At 36.7% G+C, this 21,905-nt stretch overlaps 1 protein-coding gene across 1 annotated transcript in view; it reads left to right on the top strand.

Annotated features, from left to right (window-relative positions):
* The window catches only part of LOC126979374 (protein draper), a 71,428-nt gene that overhangs the window by 24,691 nt on the left and 24,832 nt on the right, over positions 1-21,905 (top strand). The window contains exon 3 of the mRNA XM_050828628.1: positions 20,619-20,786. Within this exon, the coding sequence (XP_050684585.1) occupies positions 20,619-20,786 (168 nt within the window). The remainder of the gene's footprint in view (positions 1-20,618; positions 20,787-21,905) is intronic.

Here is a 21,905-nt window from a genome sequence, read left to right as displayed (position 1 = left end):
TCATGTTAGTATGAACATTATGGAGCTTGGAGAAAAACCTATCATATACTATGGTTTTGGATGCAGGTGGTATATAGCATGCACATAGAAGTAGTCCGTCATGTGCAGGGAAATGTAAATAAATTTCTTCTAAGTCAATGGCCTCCAAATCCGACCTCCTAATTGTATTAATGTTTTTTTTGACAAATACTAATACACCCCCACCTCCCTTCTTATTAGTCAAAGCCAAGATCCGATCCCGACGATAAGTCACATATTCATTTGATTGTAATTCTGAATCTAGTATGGCTTGGGAAAGCCAGGTTTCAACTAGAACTATCACGTCATAATTGCAAACAAGCAAATTAAGTTTTAGGTCTGTAAGTTTTGACTTTAAGCCACCACAGTTTTGGTAAATATCGTAATATTATCAGAAATCATTATGGAAAGAAAAGTAAAATGAAATGTACAATATTAATATTAATTTAACGATTGTTTTCGTGCTTCCGAGTACAAACATATTATTTAAATAAAGGTATGAATATGAAGTTCTATTATGTCTTAAAATTATACAATCTAATGTAAAGAAGTAACTTAGTCATATTTTGCTCAAGTCATTTTCACATCGTATCTGAATTACTCGTGAATCGTCATTCTTACGCAGAAGAATACAGCCGTTTTTAATCCATGCGAACTTGTAATTTTTAATTTTGGCTTGTTGTCTTGCCTTACTAAATAATATTTTATTTTTTAGTGTTAAATGTTCGTTTATATAGAAGCGCGTCTTTGATGTCCACATCAATTAATTTGCCAATCTGCATACATACATGGATCAGATTTTCAGATTTATTTTCAGGTACGTTCTGTATTTCAACATTACAGCTGCGCGAAGCCTGGTCGAGATCGTCAAACTTAGACTGCAAATTATTTAGAACGGCGCGTAATGTGGTGCTTTCTGCAGTACATTCTGGGCGTGATGTGAAGGAAGCCAAGGCATTTTCCAGCTCCCTAATACGTCCCTCCGAGGCATCCAGGCGTTTTTCGAGCTTATCTATATCCTGCTTTACACTCATAGATACCTCTTGAATCGCGATGTGCAAATCTTCCCGCCATTGTTGACGCAGACTATCAAACTTTGCATCAAAATATTCAGTGAATGCTTGTGTATCGACGTTCAACATAGATGAAGGAGAGCCCTGCATTCTGGTTGAGATAATCCCCGATATGCCGGTCTTTTTAGATTTACATAAAGAGCATTTCCATTTCATTTTGTTCATTGGTAATATCTTTTTAAATTCGGTTTCAGTCATATCTGCGCAGAAGTAGTGTTGATATATATTACAAGCCACGCATTTTATAACATCCTTCTCGCTTACAACTTTTTTACACTTGTCGCAATCCATGCTTGTTAACTTATTTTATTGTATAATTTATAATCAGGTAAAAGTCAATCAGCTGTTATCGGTATCAGTAATTATATATTATGTAATTATGAGATGTTTTGTTTACTAATAATGCGTCGCTCGTTTCGATACAGGTATGGGTGCGTGTGCAAGTATAATATTACTTAACTTGTATACTTTCTCAACTCGACACAACACACAAACTGCCTTTTAATGCCTCAACCAAAGTATATTTATAGATTTTACTCAAAAATTTATAACAATGACTCAATTGTTAATATAATATTTGCATCACTTACGGATAATATTATATACGATAGTTGCCAGCGACAAGCCGCAATCGCCTCAATCATCTAAATATTAAGGGCTATAACTGCACGCAATTGTTCGAACTTTTTTACGTATCACCGTCAATTTTAAATACTCTTTTGCTCACTGTTGCTTAAAATTCACTTAATATAATTATTTAACTTTTTACATTTAATGAAAACACATTGACTATCAAAAATATATGCTTATAAAAACTTGCAATAATTTAATTTAACTAAATTCAATGATAAACCGCGTTTTAATAATTATATTCGAGAGAACTTGTGTGTACGTGTCACGATCGCCTTACGGTATTTTCTATTTTTTCCTAACTTTATTCAAATAGGCGCAAACTAAGCGCTTTTGAATCGTCATATTTCATTTAAATTACTGAATCTACCAGATGTTCGAAAAAAGTAGAGGTCGTGAGAAGAACATACAAGAAACTCAACGGCCACACTTTTGAATCAAAGAGAGTATCTTACAATGGCTGTAATATAAACAACAAGTTAATTTGTAAGGTGATGCATGCGATATTATATGAATCATGTTAAAAGTAAAAAATCTTCATTTATTCATGATTTGCGTTACATGTGACTTACGACCGTTCCCAATATTCAGTCTATCTCTTACTTGAGATAAAAATCGTAACTATCGTTGACTTTTCTGTCCCAATAAACTTATCGACGGTAACTCACGGTTATCCGTACACTCTGTCTATATGTCAATGGGGCGACGCGTCGTCCCATCGACATATAGGTTACCAGCGATAAAAGTTTGTATGGACATCCCAATATAAGGCGATAAGAATGACTTATCGGGTATAGCTGTCCCAGCTTCAGATTATTAACACATAATTACTGACAGAAGAAGGTAGTAATTTTATTATCGGGAACGGCCGTTAGTTAGATTAGCTGGGCTATCTACGCACTTAATCTCTTGATTGGGTCATTGTGCGTGTCCGTTTGTCTTGTTACTCCAACTGGCCCAGAACCTCCCAGAAGACTAGCAGTCTTTTAAAATTTATGCTGGCGTCCGGGAGCGATGCTGGAGATCGCAGAATTTGCGCCCGTTGCTCGGCAGCACTCCTGCATTCTATAAGCTCGTGGTCTGGCGTTTATTCTGCTTCCATGCATCCTCTGCACAAAGGTCTATTTATCATAGGTGTGACCAGGGGCGTGCATTTCATATAGGCAATGAGGCAGTGCCTACCTCGTTATGAACCTAAATAAATATAGCACTAGTGTTAAAATTAAGTAGGTACTACGTACGGTAGGCAGTCTACCGATTGCATATTCATAAGTAAGAAGCGTTTCATACAACTTATGTCGTACTGCCAGCTAGAAAACCAATGCGCGCCCCTGGGTGTGCCTGTCACTATTATAGATAGATGCTTGTTCATGGGACAGTGACCGGTGACAACACCTACTGTTTTACCTATTTTGCCACTGTGTAGTCTTCTTTTTATGCCACTACGGGATGAGACGGGCAGGACGTTCAACTGACGGTAATTGAAACGCACTGCAGTACGGCTCGGGATTCTTGGAAAACCCAAAAACCTTGAGCTGCACTACAATTGCGCTCGTCACCCTGAGACATAAGATGTTAAGCCTCATTTGCCCAGAAGCACAGTAATGCTTACATATTACTGCTTCACGGTAGAAATAGGCGCCGTTGTGGTACCCATAATATAGCCGGCATCCTGTGCAAAGAAGCTTCCCACTGGTAAAGTAAGTCCCATCAGGTTGCGGGCTAACCTCTTTGAGGGCGCCGGAACCGCATTCTTTGTTTGCCTGCATCCTTTGCTTTTAAAACAATTAAGGTACAATTAACACATGCACCTCGTAAGGCATAGCAATGAACAACAGAGGGGCAGACATTCAGATTTTTTTTTCTTCTACGTGTTTATAAAATAGAACAGAAACATTTTTCCAAAGGAACTATTTTAAAGAGCTTATGAATTTTTAAATAATTATTTCGGCTTTTAATTGTTCTGGTAACTTATTATAAATTTTAATTGACGTTGGGTAGGGCCTGAACTGTGTAATGTTAATCTAGTTTTAGTTTGCAAATGATTATTTTTATAGCGAGGTATGTTGTACCGAGGCGCGTCTCTTTTTGGTGGCACACTATTTATTACATTTTTATTCATCGTTTCATCGGGACTAAAATGCATAAAAAATATAAAATTTGATCTCAGGTGTTAAGTAATACTGTTTCAACTTTACTTGCCATGAATAGACCAAAAATGTTCTTAATTGTATTTGCAATCAATAATATTATTACATAATCCCCGCGCGGTAAGATGGGGACACTTCGCCATATTTGTGACGTCAGATTCAAAATTCGCCAGTAAAAAAATACCGTTTGCACTTTGACAAGTGGTTGCCGTTGTCAACGTGTGAAGGTTCCGTCCTTGTTCCAGCGTTTGGGGGTCATAACGCAAAGGAATTTGTCCTTACTTACAGATTGTCTTAAGAGCTAGAATCATATTTAAACATTATATCAAGATTGATTTACAATATGGACTTTACTTAATACTTATTTAATATAATAAGTGTTGACCTTTGTACTTATCTTATTTCCACTCATTCAATAAATTTATGAGTGCCGTTGACGATTCGATGAATCACAGCGCATGCCTTTCCGTCTCTTGTGTGTATGAATGGAGGAAAACAAAGGACGTATAGTCATACACTAATTATTATGATAGTATCGTTGTTTACTACTGCTTTGGTCATTGGTTTGTCGAATTATGTCTCGTTGTGGTTTAGATATCAGTTGTGTTTCCCATAACGAGTATTGCAGCCACGGTTGCCACCGCAATCTATACCAATGAGCTTATCACGCTATTCAATCTGCAGTAAAGCTTATTAAGAAGAAAATATATATAACCGACGTTAGAACAAATCGTATCCAATTTAGTGAGGTTGGAAGGCCCTACTTTTTCCTAAATTGGATATAATTTTAGCGAAATCGCATCTGTACGATTTAGTTGAATAGATTTATTTTTGGTGTCCGCGCTTTGCTTAAGGCGAATCTTTGCTTGGTTGATCGAATTATGTCTATATTTTGTGGTCGAGAGATAACAGTCTGTGTTTTCCATAACAAGTATTGCAGCCACGGTTCCCACTGCACTCTATTCTGAAGGGCTTAATATTACATTATTTAATCTGCAGACGAGACGAGCAGGACGTATATTTTTCGGCTGATGGTAATTGATACGCCCTGAGCAGTACAATACAGTGCCACTCAGGATTCTTGAAAAACCCTTAAATTCTCGTCACCCTGATACATAAGATGTTAAGTCTCATTTGCCCAGTAATTGCACTAGATACAGCGACCTTCACACCGAAACACAATAATCCTTACACATTACTGCTTCATGGCACAAAAAAGGCGCCGTTGTGGTTGGTACTCATAATCTAGCCGGCATCCTGTGCAAAGGAGCCTCCTACTGTTAATTGTAATTGTATCTGCAACCTGTTGCTATACTAACTCGTAAAATAAACTCTCGTATTTATATGAAAATTCCATTGGCGTTCTATTACGGCCGTTCCCTAATATTCAGTCTATCTCTTACTTGAGATAAGATTTTTCTGTCCCAATAAACTTATCGACGGTAACTCATCTTATCCGTACACGCTGTCTGTCAATGGGAAGACGTATAGCTTACTAGGGATAGAAGTTTGTATGGAAATTGCAACAGTGAACTGAGGGCCTACCATCAACTTTTAATAAGCGATGCGATTCCGATGCAGTTCGATTTAGGTACCTAAACTGAATCGCTAAAATTCGTACCATGAAGTGCCTTTTACTGAATCGCGTTTGGATCCCTTAAGAAGAATGAACGAAATAAATATGTCTGTGGTGAGAAAGAGATGACGCTCTACAGTCGTTGCATAAGTTTGTCTCTATTACTCGAACCATATGCGTTGCGTTTCGAAACCTAAAATGATATGATTTTAGCGGTTTTTTTGCGTAGAAAATACTAAAAAAACATTGTAAAATTGCGCTTTATAGCGTCAAATTATAAACCATTAAGCCTTTTTTTGTTCTTATTAAATAGGTAATAGTAATATAAATAAATATAGTTCTTTGAATTACAAATTAAATGTTTGATTAGGTGTATTCGTAAAAATAACGAGTTATGAACGCACCCATTGATGTTTGATTTCACAGGACCACAGAGTACATTTTTCTAATTCGTTCTTGCGAACAGGCTATAGTCCGGGCCCTTACTGCCTCGTCTTTAGTATTTTCATTTTTGGTATGTATTTTCAGTATTTTGTTTTACAAAAAAGTCTGATAAAGTATTCTCACCTCATCTTTCATCAATAAAATTTTCCTTTTCTGTATGTTTTCACTATTTTTAAAAGTTATTAACAACACGATTCACTTTCCTCTAAGGAAGTAGGAACTTTTTTCGAATCGCTCGCTTTGACACATAAGCTATCCAGTTTAGGTTCAAATATTACCTCATGGTACGAATGAATGAACGAACTAAATCAGTTTGCGATTCAGTTAATATCATTTTTGACATTCAATTGACATCATTGCGATTTAATCAGTTGATTTGACGTCAACGTAAATTAGATAGCTCTAACCACGTCGTGGTACGAAATAGCAAAGCAGTTCATTTTAGGTTGTCAATTGAATCGCAATAAGAGTTCATGGTAGGCCCGCTGGCGATAAGAATGACTTATCAGGTATATTGGGACAGCTTCAGATTATTGACAGCTAATTACTGACAGTAGAAGGTAGTAATTTATCTCCATCTGTAAGATTAAAAACGTTTTGTTGCAAATTTTATAGGCTTTAATTCTTAGAAACTAAAATTATACATTAGTAACATTTTTAACTTAAAAAAGATAAAACAATGAAAATTGACATTTTTAGTTTAGTGTAAAAAAAATCAAATAAAATGTTTTACATATTATTTAATTTTTAATGACTGGTATTGCCTCCTCGAGTTCTGATTACAGCTTCGCGACGGTTTGGCATACTGAGCACTAGGTTTCGGAGCCGATGTTGGGGAATATTCTCCCATTCTTCTACCAGGGCCTGCTTTAGTGCCCTGAGGGTGGTGGTCTGCGATTTCTGACTAGCCTCCCAAGCTCATCCCAGGCGTGTTCAATCGGGTTGAGATCAGGACTACTTGATGGCCAAGCCATCACGCTGATACCGACCTCCTGAATATACTCTTGTACGATATGAGCTGTGTGTGGCCGGGCATTATCATGCATCAGCATCGATCCATCACCCATTTTTGCTAAATACGGCCCTGCATACTCATTGAGAATCTCTTGAGCATATCTTTGCCCAATGAGGGTGCCATTTTCTATGGCTTCTAGCTCTGTGCGACCTTCTGAAGATATGCCAGCCCATACATGTACACTGCCTCCACCGTATTGGACTCTTTCTGAGATGCAGGCTTGAAGGTATCGCTCACCAGGTCGCCTGTAAACACTTCGCCTTCCATCAGAAGTGTAAAGGGAGAATCGAGACTCATCTGCAAACAAAATTCTTGACCATCCATCTTCATCCCACTGTATGTGTTCACGGGCGTATCGCAGTCTCGCTACTCGATGCTGTCTCTCGAGTTTTGGGCCACTCGCTGGTCTTCGGAGTTTCAAATTTGCTTCAGCAAGTCTTCTTCTCACTGTACTGTCACTAATGTAGTCCCTCCGGGTCTGAAGTAGCTATTGCTGGACTTCAACTGCATTTTGGTGGCGATTTCTTAACACAGTGGAAATAATATAACGATCTTCTCGGGCACTGGTACACCTGGGTCTGCCATTACAAGGTCTCCTCAGATGGTGTCCAATCTCTTCGTTCTTGCAGTGCGACGCCTAGTTCCAGAAAAGCCATGATCCTAGCACATTCTTCAACTGAAAGAGGCATGATAAATAAATGGTATGTGCTTTTTAGCTTAAATTTTTAAAACAAGACCCATCGATCTTGAAAAATATTTAAAACAGAAAGAAAAATGTGAATGGTAAAATTGTAATTCAGAAACATCCACTTTGAAAAAGGAATGGTTTTGTTTTTGAAGTTTTTTTTCAGCCAATTCTTAAAAGAAGGTTATCGACTATAAAGTTTTTATGTACAAAATTAAATTCTCTTTGGACTCCTTTTTATTTCGAAAGTATATCTTGTGAACTTAAAACGTTATCCTAATTTTAAAAGTGTGATACTTACTTTTGAAGGCCAGTGTAGTATATTGGGAACGGCCGTTAGTCAGTATATCCCTACCTACATTCACTTTATTATTGTAACTACTACTTCTATTCGCAGATTCGATTATATTGGTACTTTGAGTTCTGAGTATTGTTGAGATGTGTGCACAAAATAGTTTACTGTACTTATGTGTGTGTTTATAAATATATTGCTAGTGGTATTTGTAAATAAATCTTTATCATATTGTTGCTTTTGTTTGGCACGTTTGATTAATCTTTAGATATTGTTATAGATCTGTTATCCAGTGGGAGGCTCCATTGCACAGGATGCCGGCTAGATTATGGGTACCACAACGGCGCCTATTTCTGCCGTGAAGCAGTAATGTGTAAGCACTATTGTGTTTCGGTCTGAAGGGCGCCGTAGCTAGTGAAATTACTGTCCAAATGAGACTTGATATCTTATGTCTCAAGGTGACGAGCGCAGTTGTAGTGCCGCTCAGAATTTTTGGGTTTTCCAATAATTCTGAGCGGCACTGCATTGTGATGGGCAGGGCGTATCAATTACCATCAGCTGAACGTCACGCTCGTCTCGTCCCTTATTTACATAAATAAAATAGATATATTAAGTATGGGGGAAATATTATACCGAAATCTGCTTTCTTGTTCATGTCATCTAAATGTGACTAACGACTCATATGCGATAGAGAGGTGATTCTATTTTGTGTTTTTAGAATTTATGACCCATTAATATTCGTCTGATTTAATAAAAATATATTAAAACCGACCTCAGGTGATGTTCAATTGAACCTAAACATAAATCATGTTATCTTTATAATATGATCTATCTGATCGGGGGTGAAAGGGGGGGCTTCACGTTTCTGCGAGGTCCACAGATAATGTGGCCGTGTAGTACTTCTAATGCTAAAAGTAATAAAGACTTGAATTTTATTGATATGTTGGAAAAGTTGTTGTAACTTATTTATTTATTTATTCTACAGTACACACATATAACAATTACATAACACTATCTACGAAATTACTTTAAGTTACATAAGTTCAATTATTAGATATAAAAAGGATAAAACATATTTATTTATCTCTATAAATACCGAGTGGTTTTTATTTATTCTAATGTTTCGGAAGATTACGTTTAAATTCCTCTAGACTATTGGAAAATATGACTAACTTCACAATTTTTTTATTTATTTCATTGTACCGCCTAAGCAGTCGTGGTACTGGTGAAAATGACCCTCAAATTGTTCGATAGCGTGGTATATCGAAAATACTATGTCAAATTGGAGGGAAATCGATCGCAGCCCTTTTCGTAAACTGTTCCAGACATATTAGATAATAGAGCAAGAGCCCGTTATTCACCAAGTATTATACATATATAAAAATCGGCTTTTATACTATTGCGTAAGTAACATTATAATTTCGTGACGACTAAGGGTGTCTGGCAAGGGGTTGCCACGATGGTAAGTGTCTGTCAATGAATAACGTGATTTTTAATAATATTCTGAAGGTAATACCGAAAAATCGCACTTTATTCTTTGATGCATTTAGATCGGTATTTTACACGCCTTTAGTACCGTTTACCTGCCAAAGCCACTGCAACCCAAAATCCATAATGGACCATCGTTCTTACCAGTGTTGGGAGCATGCGCTGACAAACTTTCAGCATTTATAAAATGACGTAGGTCTGGGGTCCACGGGCTCTTAGACCATTAGCTTTTGCCTGACAGCTGTGCAGGCCAACCAAAATCCAAAACTATCATATGAACTGACTATACCAGCCATGCCTTTCGAGAACCTTCTTTTGCACCTACACTCTCTTGCAGTAGGTGTATTTTTTTTGCCGCACTTAGGTTTTATTCGCGCGGGAGTTCTCCAAACATATGTTAGTTGTGAATCTGGGCGATATGACCATAATTCATTCATGACCATTGCTGGTCATCTCAAATGTTACAGAGCCCACGAATCGTCTACGGCGATTACCAAGTCACATACCGAGTTTTAACAAAGACGATCTACAAGTGAAAAAAAAAATTAAAATGAATTTATTTTGGAAGAAAAACTGACACATTCACACAAAAAAGTTAATTAGATCAAAATTTATGCCTAATCTAATACTTAACTTACTTAATACAAACGAAACAAACGCAAAACAATGTGGCAGTCATCTTCCAAAACTGGAGTCCACTCAGTTATAGTTGTGTCCATACATTATGAGCACAACACTGACTTTCAGCGACCCCATTGTGGGAAGTTTGGAGCTGAACTGACATATTTTAAAAGCAAAATATAATTAAATGTGTCACTAAAATATATATTATACAAAAATAGATTTACAAAAAATGTCAGACAAGTCAGTTTCTTTTAAAAATGGAATGATAATGATGCTCTGCCCTGTGTCCGTTGTTCATGTCTGACGATGCCAACAATTTTATTGATTGAATCATGTGTTTTGTGTTGGGGGAGATGAGGGCATGGTTCTGATAGTGTTGTTGTCCCTGCTGTCTTTTTGACCCATTATATATACACATTATTACGGTTTCATACGTACCTTACTTAACCAAGTGATTATTATAGATATACGAAAGGTGGCTTGAAAGTAATTTAGCTGTGGACGATAAGCCTTGGATTTATTTTTATTTTCCAATGTAGTTCCATCAACTGACAATCCATGTAAGAAATCTGTCAATCTTTTTCAATTTAAAAGTAATTTTTATTCTGGTCTTCAAAATGGTCCATTAGGGCGTTCCTCATTTCTTCGTCTGTGGTAAATCGGCGTTTTTTACTTTAATTTTTAAAAAGATAATAGGCACAAGCGACAAGGTCTGGCCTTAGGGTCTCTGTGAAGCCTTTTGTCGTCAGTGATAACCGCGCCAAATATATGGCCGTATGGACCAGCGCATTGTCATGTGATGTGAGAAAAATTAAATTCTTGAACGCACGAAAACCAATAATCTTGAATTTCATGAAAGGAATTCGAATAGAATATCAGTACAGTTTTAGAATAAAAAACTTTAACAACAAAGTCGATTTCATATTAGCCTCGTATGTAGGTATTAATTACATTACACACTTGTAAGACGAGACAGCTCAAAATTTGTTTATGTAGTCCGATAGGTGGCTAAATGGCTTCCAATTCTCAGAATGTCCGGCTATCGTTACAACACTTTCAGTATTGAATTCAAAGTTATGTTTATCTCTAATAGTATGTTTATTGTGCGACTTTAAGATAGGCGGAGATCCGAAAATAACTTTCGGGCTGATTACCGTTCCACGAATGATAACACGATGTTGCGAACGTTGGCTACTTTCCTAAATAGCCTAGCTCTAATGGGAAGTATATAATGATTTCAATTAATAATTACTTCTTAATTTCGCGGTAACAGCTTTTTTCTGTTGGTACAAGACTTACCCCCTTATTCATAATAGTCTGTCTCACTCGTTCTTCTTCTATTGACCTAATGTAGCAGCTGTTTTATGTTAGCGGACAACTATGAATAAGTGGGTTATTAATTAAATCAAATTTATTTTGGTCAAGGAAATGCCACTTATGAATGTCAAAAGATTTCTTTTCTCTTTATAATTACTGCAATTTAGGCTGGTTTGTTCGGGTTGAGGTTTAATGTGAAGAAGTGGCAGGAAACTCATTGGCAACCCTTTTAAATGAACATTTAAAGCTTCATCTAATTACAAATCATTTCAGTTACAATATATGTAAAGAGACGCAACAAAAATACTCAATGCCTTACACGAGTAAGTCAAAAAAAGTTACTGTAAAATAATACGTAATAACAAGAGTTATTGAGTACAGTATATGCATCAATCCACACACACTGTAAATAATTAATAAAGGTATCTTGCCAGCATTTTATTAGTGATTATAAAAAATATAATAACTTTAATTTTAAAAACATGCAGCAGTTTCTGGTAACAGGATCATCCTGCCACCACAATATAGAGCCCGTTCACGAGCATGCCGCATGGGCTAGCCATCGCGTCGCCTCCCTCGACCATATTTTAGAAAAGCGAACGACCCGTCCCACGTCGCCGCCACAGGCGAGCGTGATGGAGTGTGTCACGGGAACTTAACCAAATAACAAAACAAAATTATTAAAGCATGAATTATTAAATTTCAACGAGGCAACGATCAGTCGTGATGAGCTGATCGTATTTTTTGGCCTCAGTTCGATACCCATGGCTAAAATGGCCCTTTTTTAAAGAATGGAAGTCTCATGCTCGTTCATTGCTTGCTGATTAAAAGGGAAACATAAGAAATTTGCGTTTTGTAGAAATATACGCTCAGGTCTAAATTAATTGCAGATTTTTTAGGGATTTGAAAATAGATTTCACAATTATTATTTTATTATTAGTTAATAGTAGTTTTTTTAATGACAGAGGGGGGGACAATAGCACAACACATCACAATAATCACTTTCACAGCATAATAAAGACGGTAGTTTAGAAATGTTGTGTAAGGTAGTGTGTTTTTGAAGGTAGCATCTTGGAAATACCGCGCAAAGAATCTCATTATTTAGTTAATTAAGTTTGAAGAAGGTTTCTGTAAACCGCATATTCTGTAAACCAACTGTCTGGCGTTCCCCAGACATAAAGATAGTAGAGATGATATCCAAGTCTGTGGCGCGTCATGCGAAGGTGCAATCCATGTCCAACAGCTCTTCAGAGACGCATGTTGACAAACCAGATCACGCGTCAGTCTTATGTGACAGATGTAATATATATATATACAATATATATAATATAATATAACATGGAACTGATAGTGGTGACGTCAAGCTCCGCAGTGCCCTAGGGCTAAAGACCCAATTTCGGCCCTTTCATGATCTTGTGTTTACTTTTAGATTCTGGATTAGACCCGGGGTCTTCTGCTTTCCAGATCACCCAATGTCTCATCTGAGCTATTATAGTTTTCTATATAGTGGTGAAATTTTCCTTTCTATTCTAATGTAACTGTAGCTATTTCTCATTAAAACACGGATAAAACTACATTTTTTTAAATTGAAACCTAGCTAGATCGATTTATCGCCCCCAAAATCCCCTGTATACTAAATTTTATGAAAATCGTTGGAGCCGTTTCCGAGATTCAGGTTATATATATACAAGAATTGCTCGTTTAAAGATATAAATATCCGGACGACCGAGCCTTGCTCGGATTTTTAAGAATGTACAAAACTTGAACAAAAAAAAAAACTAATAGGACATCTGGATTCGAACCGGGGTCTTCTGCTTTCCGGATCACCCAATGTCCCATCTGAGCTATAATAGTCTTGTATATAGTGGCGAAATTTACCTTTGTATTCTAATGTTATTGTAGCTGTTTCTCATTCAAACATGGATAAAACCATTTTTTTTTAAATTGAAACCTAGCTAGATCGATTTATCACCCCCGAAATCCCCTGCATACTTAATTTTATGAAAATCGTTTGAGCCGTTTCCGAGATTCAGATTATATATATGCATATATATATATATATATATATATATATATATATATATATATATATATACAAGAATTGCTCGTTTAAAGATATAAGAAATACCCATGTACCACGTGAGTAACAAATGCCTCGACGTTGTTACGGTAAATGTACAATGCTGGCTAAAAAGTCTACAAGGACTTTAGAATATTTTTCTGCAACTAGAGAACACTGTCGCTTAAATGTCAATAGCTGTCAGGAACCCATACGTATTCCGAGATTGTGTGATTCCACCCTGTTTATACCGGTTGAAACCAGACAACCTCCGAATACGGATGGGCTACGTAGAGCTCCCTATAACTGAATCACAGCTAGTGGTATTTTAGCAAGATAGTTCTATAGTTGCAGAAAATAATATTTATTGTAGACTTTTTTAACCTGCATTGTAATGTAATGTACTTGGGGTCAATGGCACTTGTACAAAATTTCTAATGCTGTCAGCTGTTTTGGCTAAATACAGGTCTGCTTTCTGTGTTTTTATTTTATTTTAGGGACTTTAAATAAAGATAGTTACATAACAATATGATAAAACATGGATTGAATTGGATTATTATTCTAAAAAAAATTAGGACAATTTTTTAGAAATTTTCAGTGTAGAGTATATTCAGAATAATGGTCCAGTTACAACCCCCCACTTTTAGGATGAAGTTGTTTTACACCAAATTCAAATTCAAATAATTTTATTCAAAATAGGATATAAAATCACTTATTGCAAGTCAAAAACTACCTACCTTAACTCTAACATATTTCCGTTTGTTAAATAAGTTAAACCCGTTATAATGACGAATACACGGATGTACATTATTTTTGTACTTATATCTTTATTTGGAACAAACACTACTAGATTCAGGGAAAAATTTACAAAACGGACAAAATTTAAAAAACGTACACGTCTATATGTATATAGTATCACGGAGTAGTAAAAAAATAAGGACTCCGTGCCATCTTACATAACAGTGTAGCACCAAAACAAGCCGATTAACGTGTAAATCCATAGCCCCACGCACACACTTACACTACTACATGCTGATAGGCGGCCATTATGAGAATTGTCATCGTGTGTGACAGATCAGTTTGCGTCTCAATAAAATATCTTAAAAATGCCGTCGTGCGTTGTGAAATAGTGTAAAAACGATACTTTATAAGTATACATGATTATTTAAGGGTGAAAAAATTGTGTAGCATAACGGTGCTTCACTTAATATCACGGCGCGGAGCTTTTTTCACTCGTCCGTGATATAGTATATATATATACTACATCAATATAATCATACATGCCTAAACTAATTAAATCTAATTATTAAGAACAAAAAAAAACTAAAGTAAGGAATAATCTAGATCAACATAATAAGGGTGCAGTGTCTTGTCCCATAAAGGTTTGCTTATGTTTGTTTACATAATATTGATTCATATTAATGGTCTTCAATTTCCGATAGTTAATTGTGCCACAAGTATCAAATGGCGTGTTGCATTACACAAATGCAGTGTAATGAAATGATTTTGATCTTTGAACTTTGGTTTGGGCAGTGCATTGACATTGACTTTGATAACGCGTTTGTGGTATAAAGGGTTTATTATCTGCATTTGTGTCGCGATTAAACATGAATATGATTGTGACTATATGCAGGGGTATGCATTTCATATATAGGCAATTAGGCAGTGCCTAACTCGTTATTAACCTAAATAAATATAGAACTAGAGTTAAATTCCATTTAGTTTAATTTGGTTCCGTTATTTTACTACCATACTTCTATTGAACACCCACTCATAAAATTTTTCCTTACGCTAAATACTAAATACCTACGGTAAGTACAATCTTTGCTTATTCCAAAGCTCAACTACAACTAGTTAGATCCACAGTGCCTACCTTGCTAGAAAACCAATGCACGCCCCTGACTATATGTAACTATTTCCTGTTTTAAAGTGAACAATTATTTTTACCAAATTGGCCGAATCACCGACACCGCGGGTTTAAGACATAAACATTCCAACATTAATAGTATATTATATTATTCAGTCTCAAGCGTCGCCCTTCCTCGCAACCCCACCCGCTACCCGCTGACATATTAGTACCCCTCTCCTCCACCGTCTCTCAACCCGTGGGACGGTCGCGCACGAAGTTGTCGATCTATAGTAGTTTGAGTATGATACTAGCTAACACACACATTAACAATTAACGGGCTAAACAATTTGTTATGTTTTTAAAGTAATATAATAGATAACCCTCACTTCTAGGATTAACACACAAATAAAATTTTATAAATGATGCGGGAACAACCTGATAGTTGAAGAAAGCATACAAGATTTTATGACGATATGTGACTTCAACGGTTAGCTCTGTTGGCAGAGCACTGGCACGGAACGCCAGAGGTCGGGGTTTCGAGTCCCGCATCGTTGATAAAATTTTATTTTCAAATTTTATTTGTGATATTCTAAGTCCATTTCCATACACAGTATATAAAATGCGTGATATTTTTGTAATACTTATTTATTAATAAGTGCATCATCATATTCCTGTACTCTATACCTTGAACGTCACCTTCCGGTCTGAACGATATGGGTCACTTGACGACAGGTGATAAACTCTCCCCACTGATATCCCTCTTAGCGGTGAATTGACATAAATGCATTCAATAACGTTAATTGAAAGTTATGGCGGCCTGTAACTATCGGTACAGCGTAACTATTACATATTATAATATTTATCAGTGTTTTTCGCATTTGAATTCTTTGTTTTATTTATTTATTTTCATGCAACCTACAGCGAAACTGAAGTAGGAGGTAGGGCACATACCTCGACGGACAGATGGCCGGTGTGACAGTAAAGTCCTCGAATGGCGACCACGTACCGAAAGACGTGGTACCAAGACAAGAGGGACTAACGATCTGGTCAATATCGCCAGCATAGCTGGATGAGGGCCGCGCAGGAAATCTGTCCATGGCGATCTTTGATGCCTTTGTCCAGCAGTGAACGTCTTCCGGCTGAAATGATATGATATCGAAAGCGTCATAATTTGTATACAGCATTATTATATAAAGTATAAAATAAACCCAAAACTGATAAAAAAATTAAACAAAAGAGTAGTATTTTTAGAAGCCACGAGTACCTGGGATAGACTTCGGAATACGTCTCGATATCTCTCAAACCTGATAAGTCTGGCGTCCAAGAAAATGGATGCCAATAACAAATAGAGCAAATTATGCGACACAGCCCCACTTAATTCGCTTCCTTGGAGCAAGATGTATGTGCATGTAGATAATTGTCTTGATAACAACGACTTGATGCTTTTATCCATTATGCGATTTTCATGCAAGTGCTCTACTTCCATGCAAACTGTGGAAAAAACTTGCGAATCACACCGACCTTCAAAAAAGGCGAGTACACCTTTCTAACAGGTTGGCAACGCTTCTGTTATTCCTCTAGTGTTCCAGATTTTGGGCGGCGGTGATCACTTAACATCAAGTGACCCCTACGCTCGTTTGTCCTCCTCTTCCAAAAAAGTCCTGCCATTGTTGGCACATTCTATAGAACAAACCTTATTATTAATGTGAATGGGAAATGTTCGAACCTGAATAGCTTTTGATCCCGACCACCGACAAACCCAAACTCAATGATTTTAAGCTTTTCTGATCAAGACCTTTGCAACGATATACTCGTATTATGAAGGCGCCTCTACTTATTGTGGTTGCTGTGGAAAAAAGTTTCAACGCCATATTTGTGATTTATATATACCTAGTCTTGCCATAAATACTGAAGCAAAGAAAAAAAATTTCTACTGCGAAATAACATTTATTACTTTCACAATGAGACTTAGTTTAATACATAAATATAAAACAGTTTAAAATATAAAAAGTTTATTCGAAGTAGTGTCCATTGGCTGGAATACAGTCCTTTAAACGTTGAGGCCAGTTATCAGTAGAAGCACGCTGCTGTATGCTTTTTATTCTTTACTGCCAATAGTACGGATTGTTTTAGGGACTCCAAATTATCATGGCATTTAGAGCAAGTCGTGCACTCTCAAACTGACCATAAATCATAATCTAGCGGATTAGCTCTTCAGCTCTGATGAAGTCCGAAACATTCGTTTCCAACCGAGACTGTATAGACCGAGCGTTATGACTCGGCGCTGAGTCTTGCTGGAAGGATTCATTCCATTCATGGTTATTGAACATGGTTTTGTTAAGGAGCTTCACTACCTTCTTAAGAATTGTATCTTGATACACTTTTGATACATTTTTTACAAAAGTAAGGCTCACTCCTTCACAGCTACCTACCAAACCATCACTGAAGTCGGATAGTGCCCACGTTGCACTCTGTCGACTATTTGGAAAGCCCCCCTTACAGCTTTGAGCATAAATACGGTCATTTTGTTTGTTAAAATGTTGCTCAATTGTAAAAAAAATCTCATCCCTAAACAAAAATTTTCTGTGACCTCCCTTTTCATACCGCTTCAGTAGCTGTTTCGATTTTACCACTCATTCGTTTTCAAATTATCAGTTATGAAATGACCAGTTCGTCTCTTATAGGCTGCAAGTCCTCAGTCATCTTTTAAAATACGCCACATAGTTCTAGGTGCTGTCTTCATCTCCTAAAATAAAATATTTTGCCTGGACTGGTATACTACGTGGACGGCCATATCTTCATGGAGGAAGTCTCATTGTACATATAAATAGCCTGGTACACAAACATTTTACTAATATCAAGCGTATGGAGAGTTTAAAAATTGCTTTGGCTCCATACCTACTTTGTGTAATGTAACTCTTTATCACCCCACTCCATTAATATCGCATAATATTGTACAATGTATTGGCGCGAAAATAAGAAAACTCAATGAATAATCATATAAAAATGACAGATTCCAAATTCAAATGTAATTTTTTGTTTATTTTTAATTGTAACAGTATTTATGGCCAGACTAAGTATAGATGTACCTATTTATGATCTTATTTTTGTTTCGCGTACGCTTCTTGATCATTTCAAGGCAAGCCTTAATTGGTGTATTTGCCGTGTGATTACGTAGCTTGATGATAACCATTGTGTTGAGGAAATTGTATAAGTTTTTCTTATATATTTGCAGTACTAGGATTTTATTTATTCTTTAAAAGACGGAGACTTATTAACAGGGCAATCTTTGGCAGCATAATCAGCAGGTTTACCAGGACAAAGATTTATCGTTTCGTTACATTGTGTTAATGTGACCTTTTTGCGAGTGATGTGTTAATTGTCATATAGGCAGTTAAGATTATTTTGATCCTAAATCTGGTTCAAATTGAAAATAGTCTTAAAAGACCAGGGCCGATAATTATTGAAACCAAAAAAAATAATAGTAGGATGAAACCCATTGAAAAAAGGATGAGAATATAACAAAAATGAAAGGAAAAATAAATTACTGGCGATCTGAGGTCGGGAAGTGGAATTCTTCTTATGTCCCGAATTCACTGTAGTTTATTTGAATTGAAATATTTATTTTTTTCACCTTATTTTGACTCAAATATCGGAAAAGAACCCTTATTTTCAATCGAAAAATCACCCGTCATAATATCAGCTTTTTTCAAAAAGATTGTGTGCTTTTTTTCATTGAAATCTTTACTTTCCGATGGTGTAAAAAAATAAACATTACAATGGTAAATGTTCGAAATATTTAAGCCCATCAAAAGGCATTTCATAAAGAATTCATACCTGTTATTTCGTAGCATCAAAAATATGGTCCCGACGGGGGAGGTTGTGTATTGATCAAGGCGGATCAAGTGCGGAGCGCACCTTGAGTTGTTTCTGTAAATTTGACGTTTATTATGAAAAAGTAAGTGTTAATTTAGGTTGTTATACAGCATTACTACGGTTCTTAAATATTGTGAATGGACTCGTTATAAGGCCCCATTTAACCCCATTTCGGCTTTACTGGTAGTTTTGTAACAACCTATATAGGAATCGGACAGTACCTGTACTTTTGTATATCAATGTTGGTTTATTTGAACTTGTGCGTACGGATTACTGAGACGCTAAACATAATTGTGGAATAGTTTGCTAGTTAGCTTGACAAAGAACCGGTGACGTCAGTTCTATTTATCGATTTCACACGAGTTTCTAAAAAACCAACAACGCCAACTTGATATTAATTTCAAACAGGTTTTTAAAAGAATAAATTGCGAATATAGTTATGTTACAGTCAACGAACGTGTACTTTGCCATACATCTGTTTTAAGTACTTATTTAGTAGGTACTTATTTGCTTTGACAACCTTTGTTTGCTTCGAGTGTTATGTGGGAAGGTTGTATGTAAACTATTAGGTACTTTATATTTTAGCATTATAAAATTGTTTGATAGCGGCAGACATAGCAAGGTTTGTTTAAGTGCGGGCGATTCGACATTCGCATTGGTGTCTGTCTATAGACAGACAGATCGCTACAGCTCTTCCACTTTTCCACCTTATACTTGCGTACCGCGACTTCTCCCATTCTTTCATTTATTGGATACTATTCAGCAGGAGGCTCTTTAGCACAGGATGCCGGCTAGATTATGGGTACCACAACGGCCCCTATTTCTGCCGTGAAGCAATAATGTGTAAAAATTATTGTATTTCGGTCTGAAGGGCGCCGTAGCTAGTGAAATTACTGGACAAATGACAAACTTAACATCTAATGTTTCAAAAGACGAGCGCAATTGTAGTGCCGCTTAGAATTTTTGAGATTTACAAGTATCCTGAGCGGTTTGTCATTGTAATGGGCCGTAATCAGTTACCAAGGCTGCTGAAAACCAGTGTTGTGTTGGTGTTTTCTGCACTGACCAACAATGTACTGAGATAGCTCCTTATAGCAGGGAAACATGCGCCGGACAGGTATTTTTTTGTATTTTAATAATATTTGTTACCTTATTTAATTTACATCTTTGTGCCGTTTGGTGTCGAGTCACTTGGCCCGTGGGGCCCAGAGGCGCGGAGAATCTTCTCGCCTCAATAGGGCGGCTACTGGAAACCCAAGTGCTGGCAGCTATTTCGGTCAACGGATCAGCCTAGCTATCCAACGTGGAATTACTGCCAGTATTCTTGGAACATTTAATGTAATCATAGCATTTTAAATATAGTTATAAGATTTGTTTTGTTTGAATAAATATAGATCCATTAAGATTTTAAGGTATTTTAATATTGTTAATTGATAGTGTTGCTATAAAAGTGTTCTCTATTATAATCTAAATAAAAACCAATCACTGATTGTTTGGTATATTAACTTTGTAATAATAACAGATACACAACAACGATCCGTGTGTCGGAGCAACAGGCGTACCAGGTGAAGGAGAACTCGTGGTGTCTCAGCGTGCCGCCGCGGTGCTCCAAGTACAAGATCAACTTCCGCACGGTGTACAAGACGCAGAAGCTAGTCAAGATCCGCCCCGTCGAGGAGTGCTGCAAGGGGTAATGTTTAACTCGCTTGTCACTTCAAAAAGGCAAATGAGACATCCTTAGGCCGGTTCCACATATGACGAACGACGGCGAATATTGTTATTAAGATAACTTAGCTATTCGCCCGATCAGCAATCTTAACTTCGTAAGGGGCCCCGTGGTGACTAGTTCACTCACAGCAGTGACCAAGTACTATCCGCTCATTTATATTATAAATTTAGCAACAATTAAAAAAGTCATAGCTTAAATTATCCCAGTTTTTTCATATCTAGTAGCGACCTATAGACGGTACAAACACCCACATATTTCTACGCTCACCGCCCCCCTACAAACACCTCCACTATGATGATAGTTATTGATGATTTTAACCACCTGTGGGTGCACAGGTCTACCATCTAATTATCAAATCATAAACATTCACTTTGAAGGAACTTTCTTCCATGTACTACGAAGATGTGGAATGAGCTTCCTTGTGCGGTGTTTCCAAGACGTACGCTCGTTTGTCCCCTTCTTCCATAAAAATAACTGCCATTGCACAAATTAAATTTATAAACATAATTTGTGAATGATGTGGGACTCGAACCCGGCCTCTCGCATTCCGTGCGAGTGCTCTTCAACTGAGTCAACCGTTCGAGTGACGTATCGTTGATAAATCTTTCATGTGTCTTGTTCAACTCTCAGGTTATGGCTTCATCTACAGGTTCTACTTTACAGTTGATAATCTGCTCAACCCCAATTTTGCATATTAGGAAATTGATTTGAGATGTCGCTCTTGCAAATCTAAACAATAACTGCTATAATGAGAAATAATAAACCAACTTGGGGAATTATAAATAATATTACTGTTACAATAGTTTTTAAAAGCACTTATTTAACGTCAAAAAGAAGCTCCTTCATTGAAGCTCAACCTTTTTCAATGTGTTTTGACATTCATAAGTGTTATTTTTTGAAGTAATTAGATAAATCTGCATTTGCCTTGGTAGATTATGGGTAGGTACCACAACGGCGCCTTTTTCTGCCGTGAAGCAGTAATGTGTAACATTACTGTGTTTCGGTCTTAAGTGCGCGGTAGCTAGTGAAATTACTGGGCAAATGAGACTTAACATTTTATGTCTCAAGGTGACGAGCGCA

The sequence above is a fragment of the Leptidea sinapis genome, chromosome 1 (assembly GCF_905404315.1).
Source record: "Leptidea sinapis chromosome 1, ilLepSina1.1, whole genome shotgun sequence".
NCBI classification, from domain to species: domain Eukaryota; kingdom Metazoa; phylum Arthropoda; class Insecta; order Lepidoptera; family Pieridae; genus Leptidea; species Leptidea sinapis.
The sequence above is the reverse complement of the archived record's forward strand: the minus strand, read 5'-3'. Positions and strand labels throughout refer to the sequence as shown.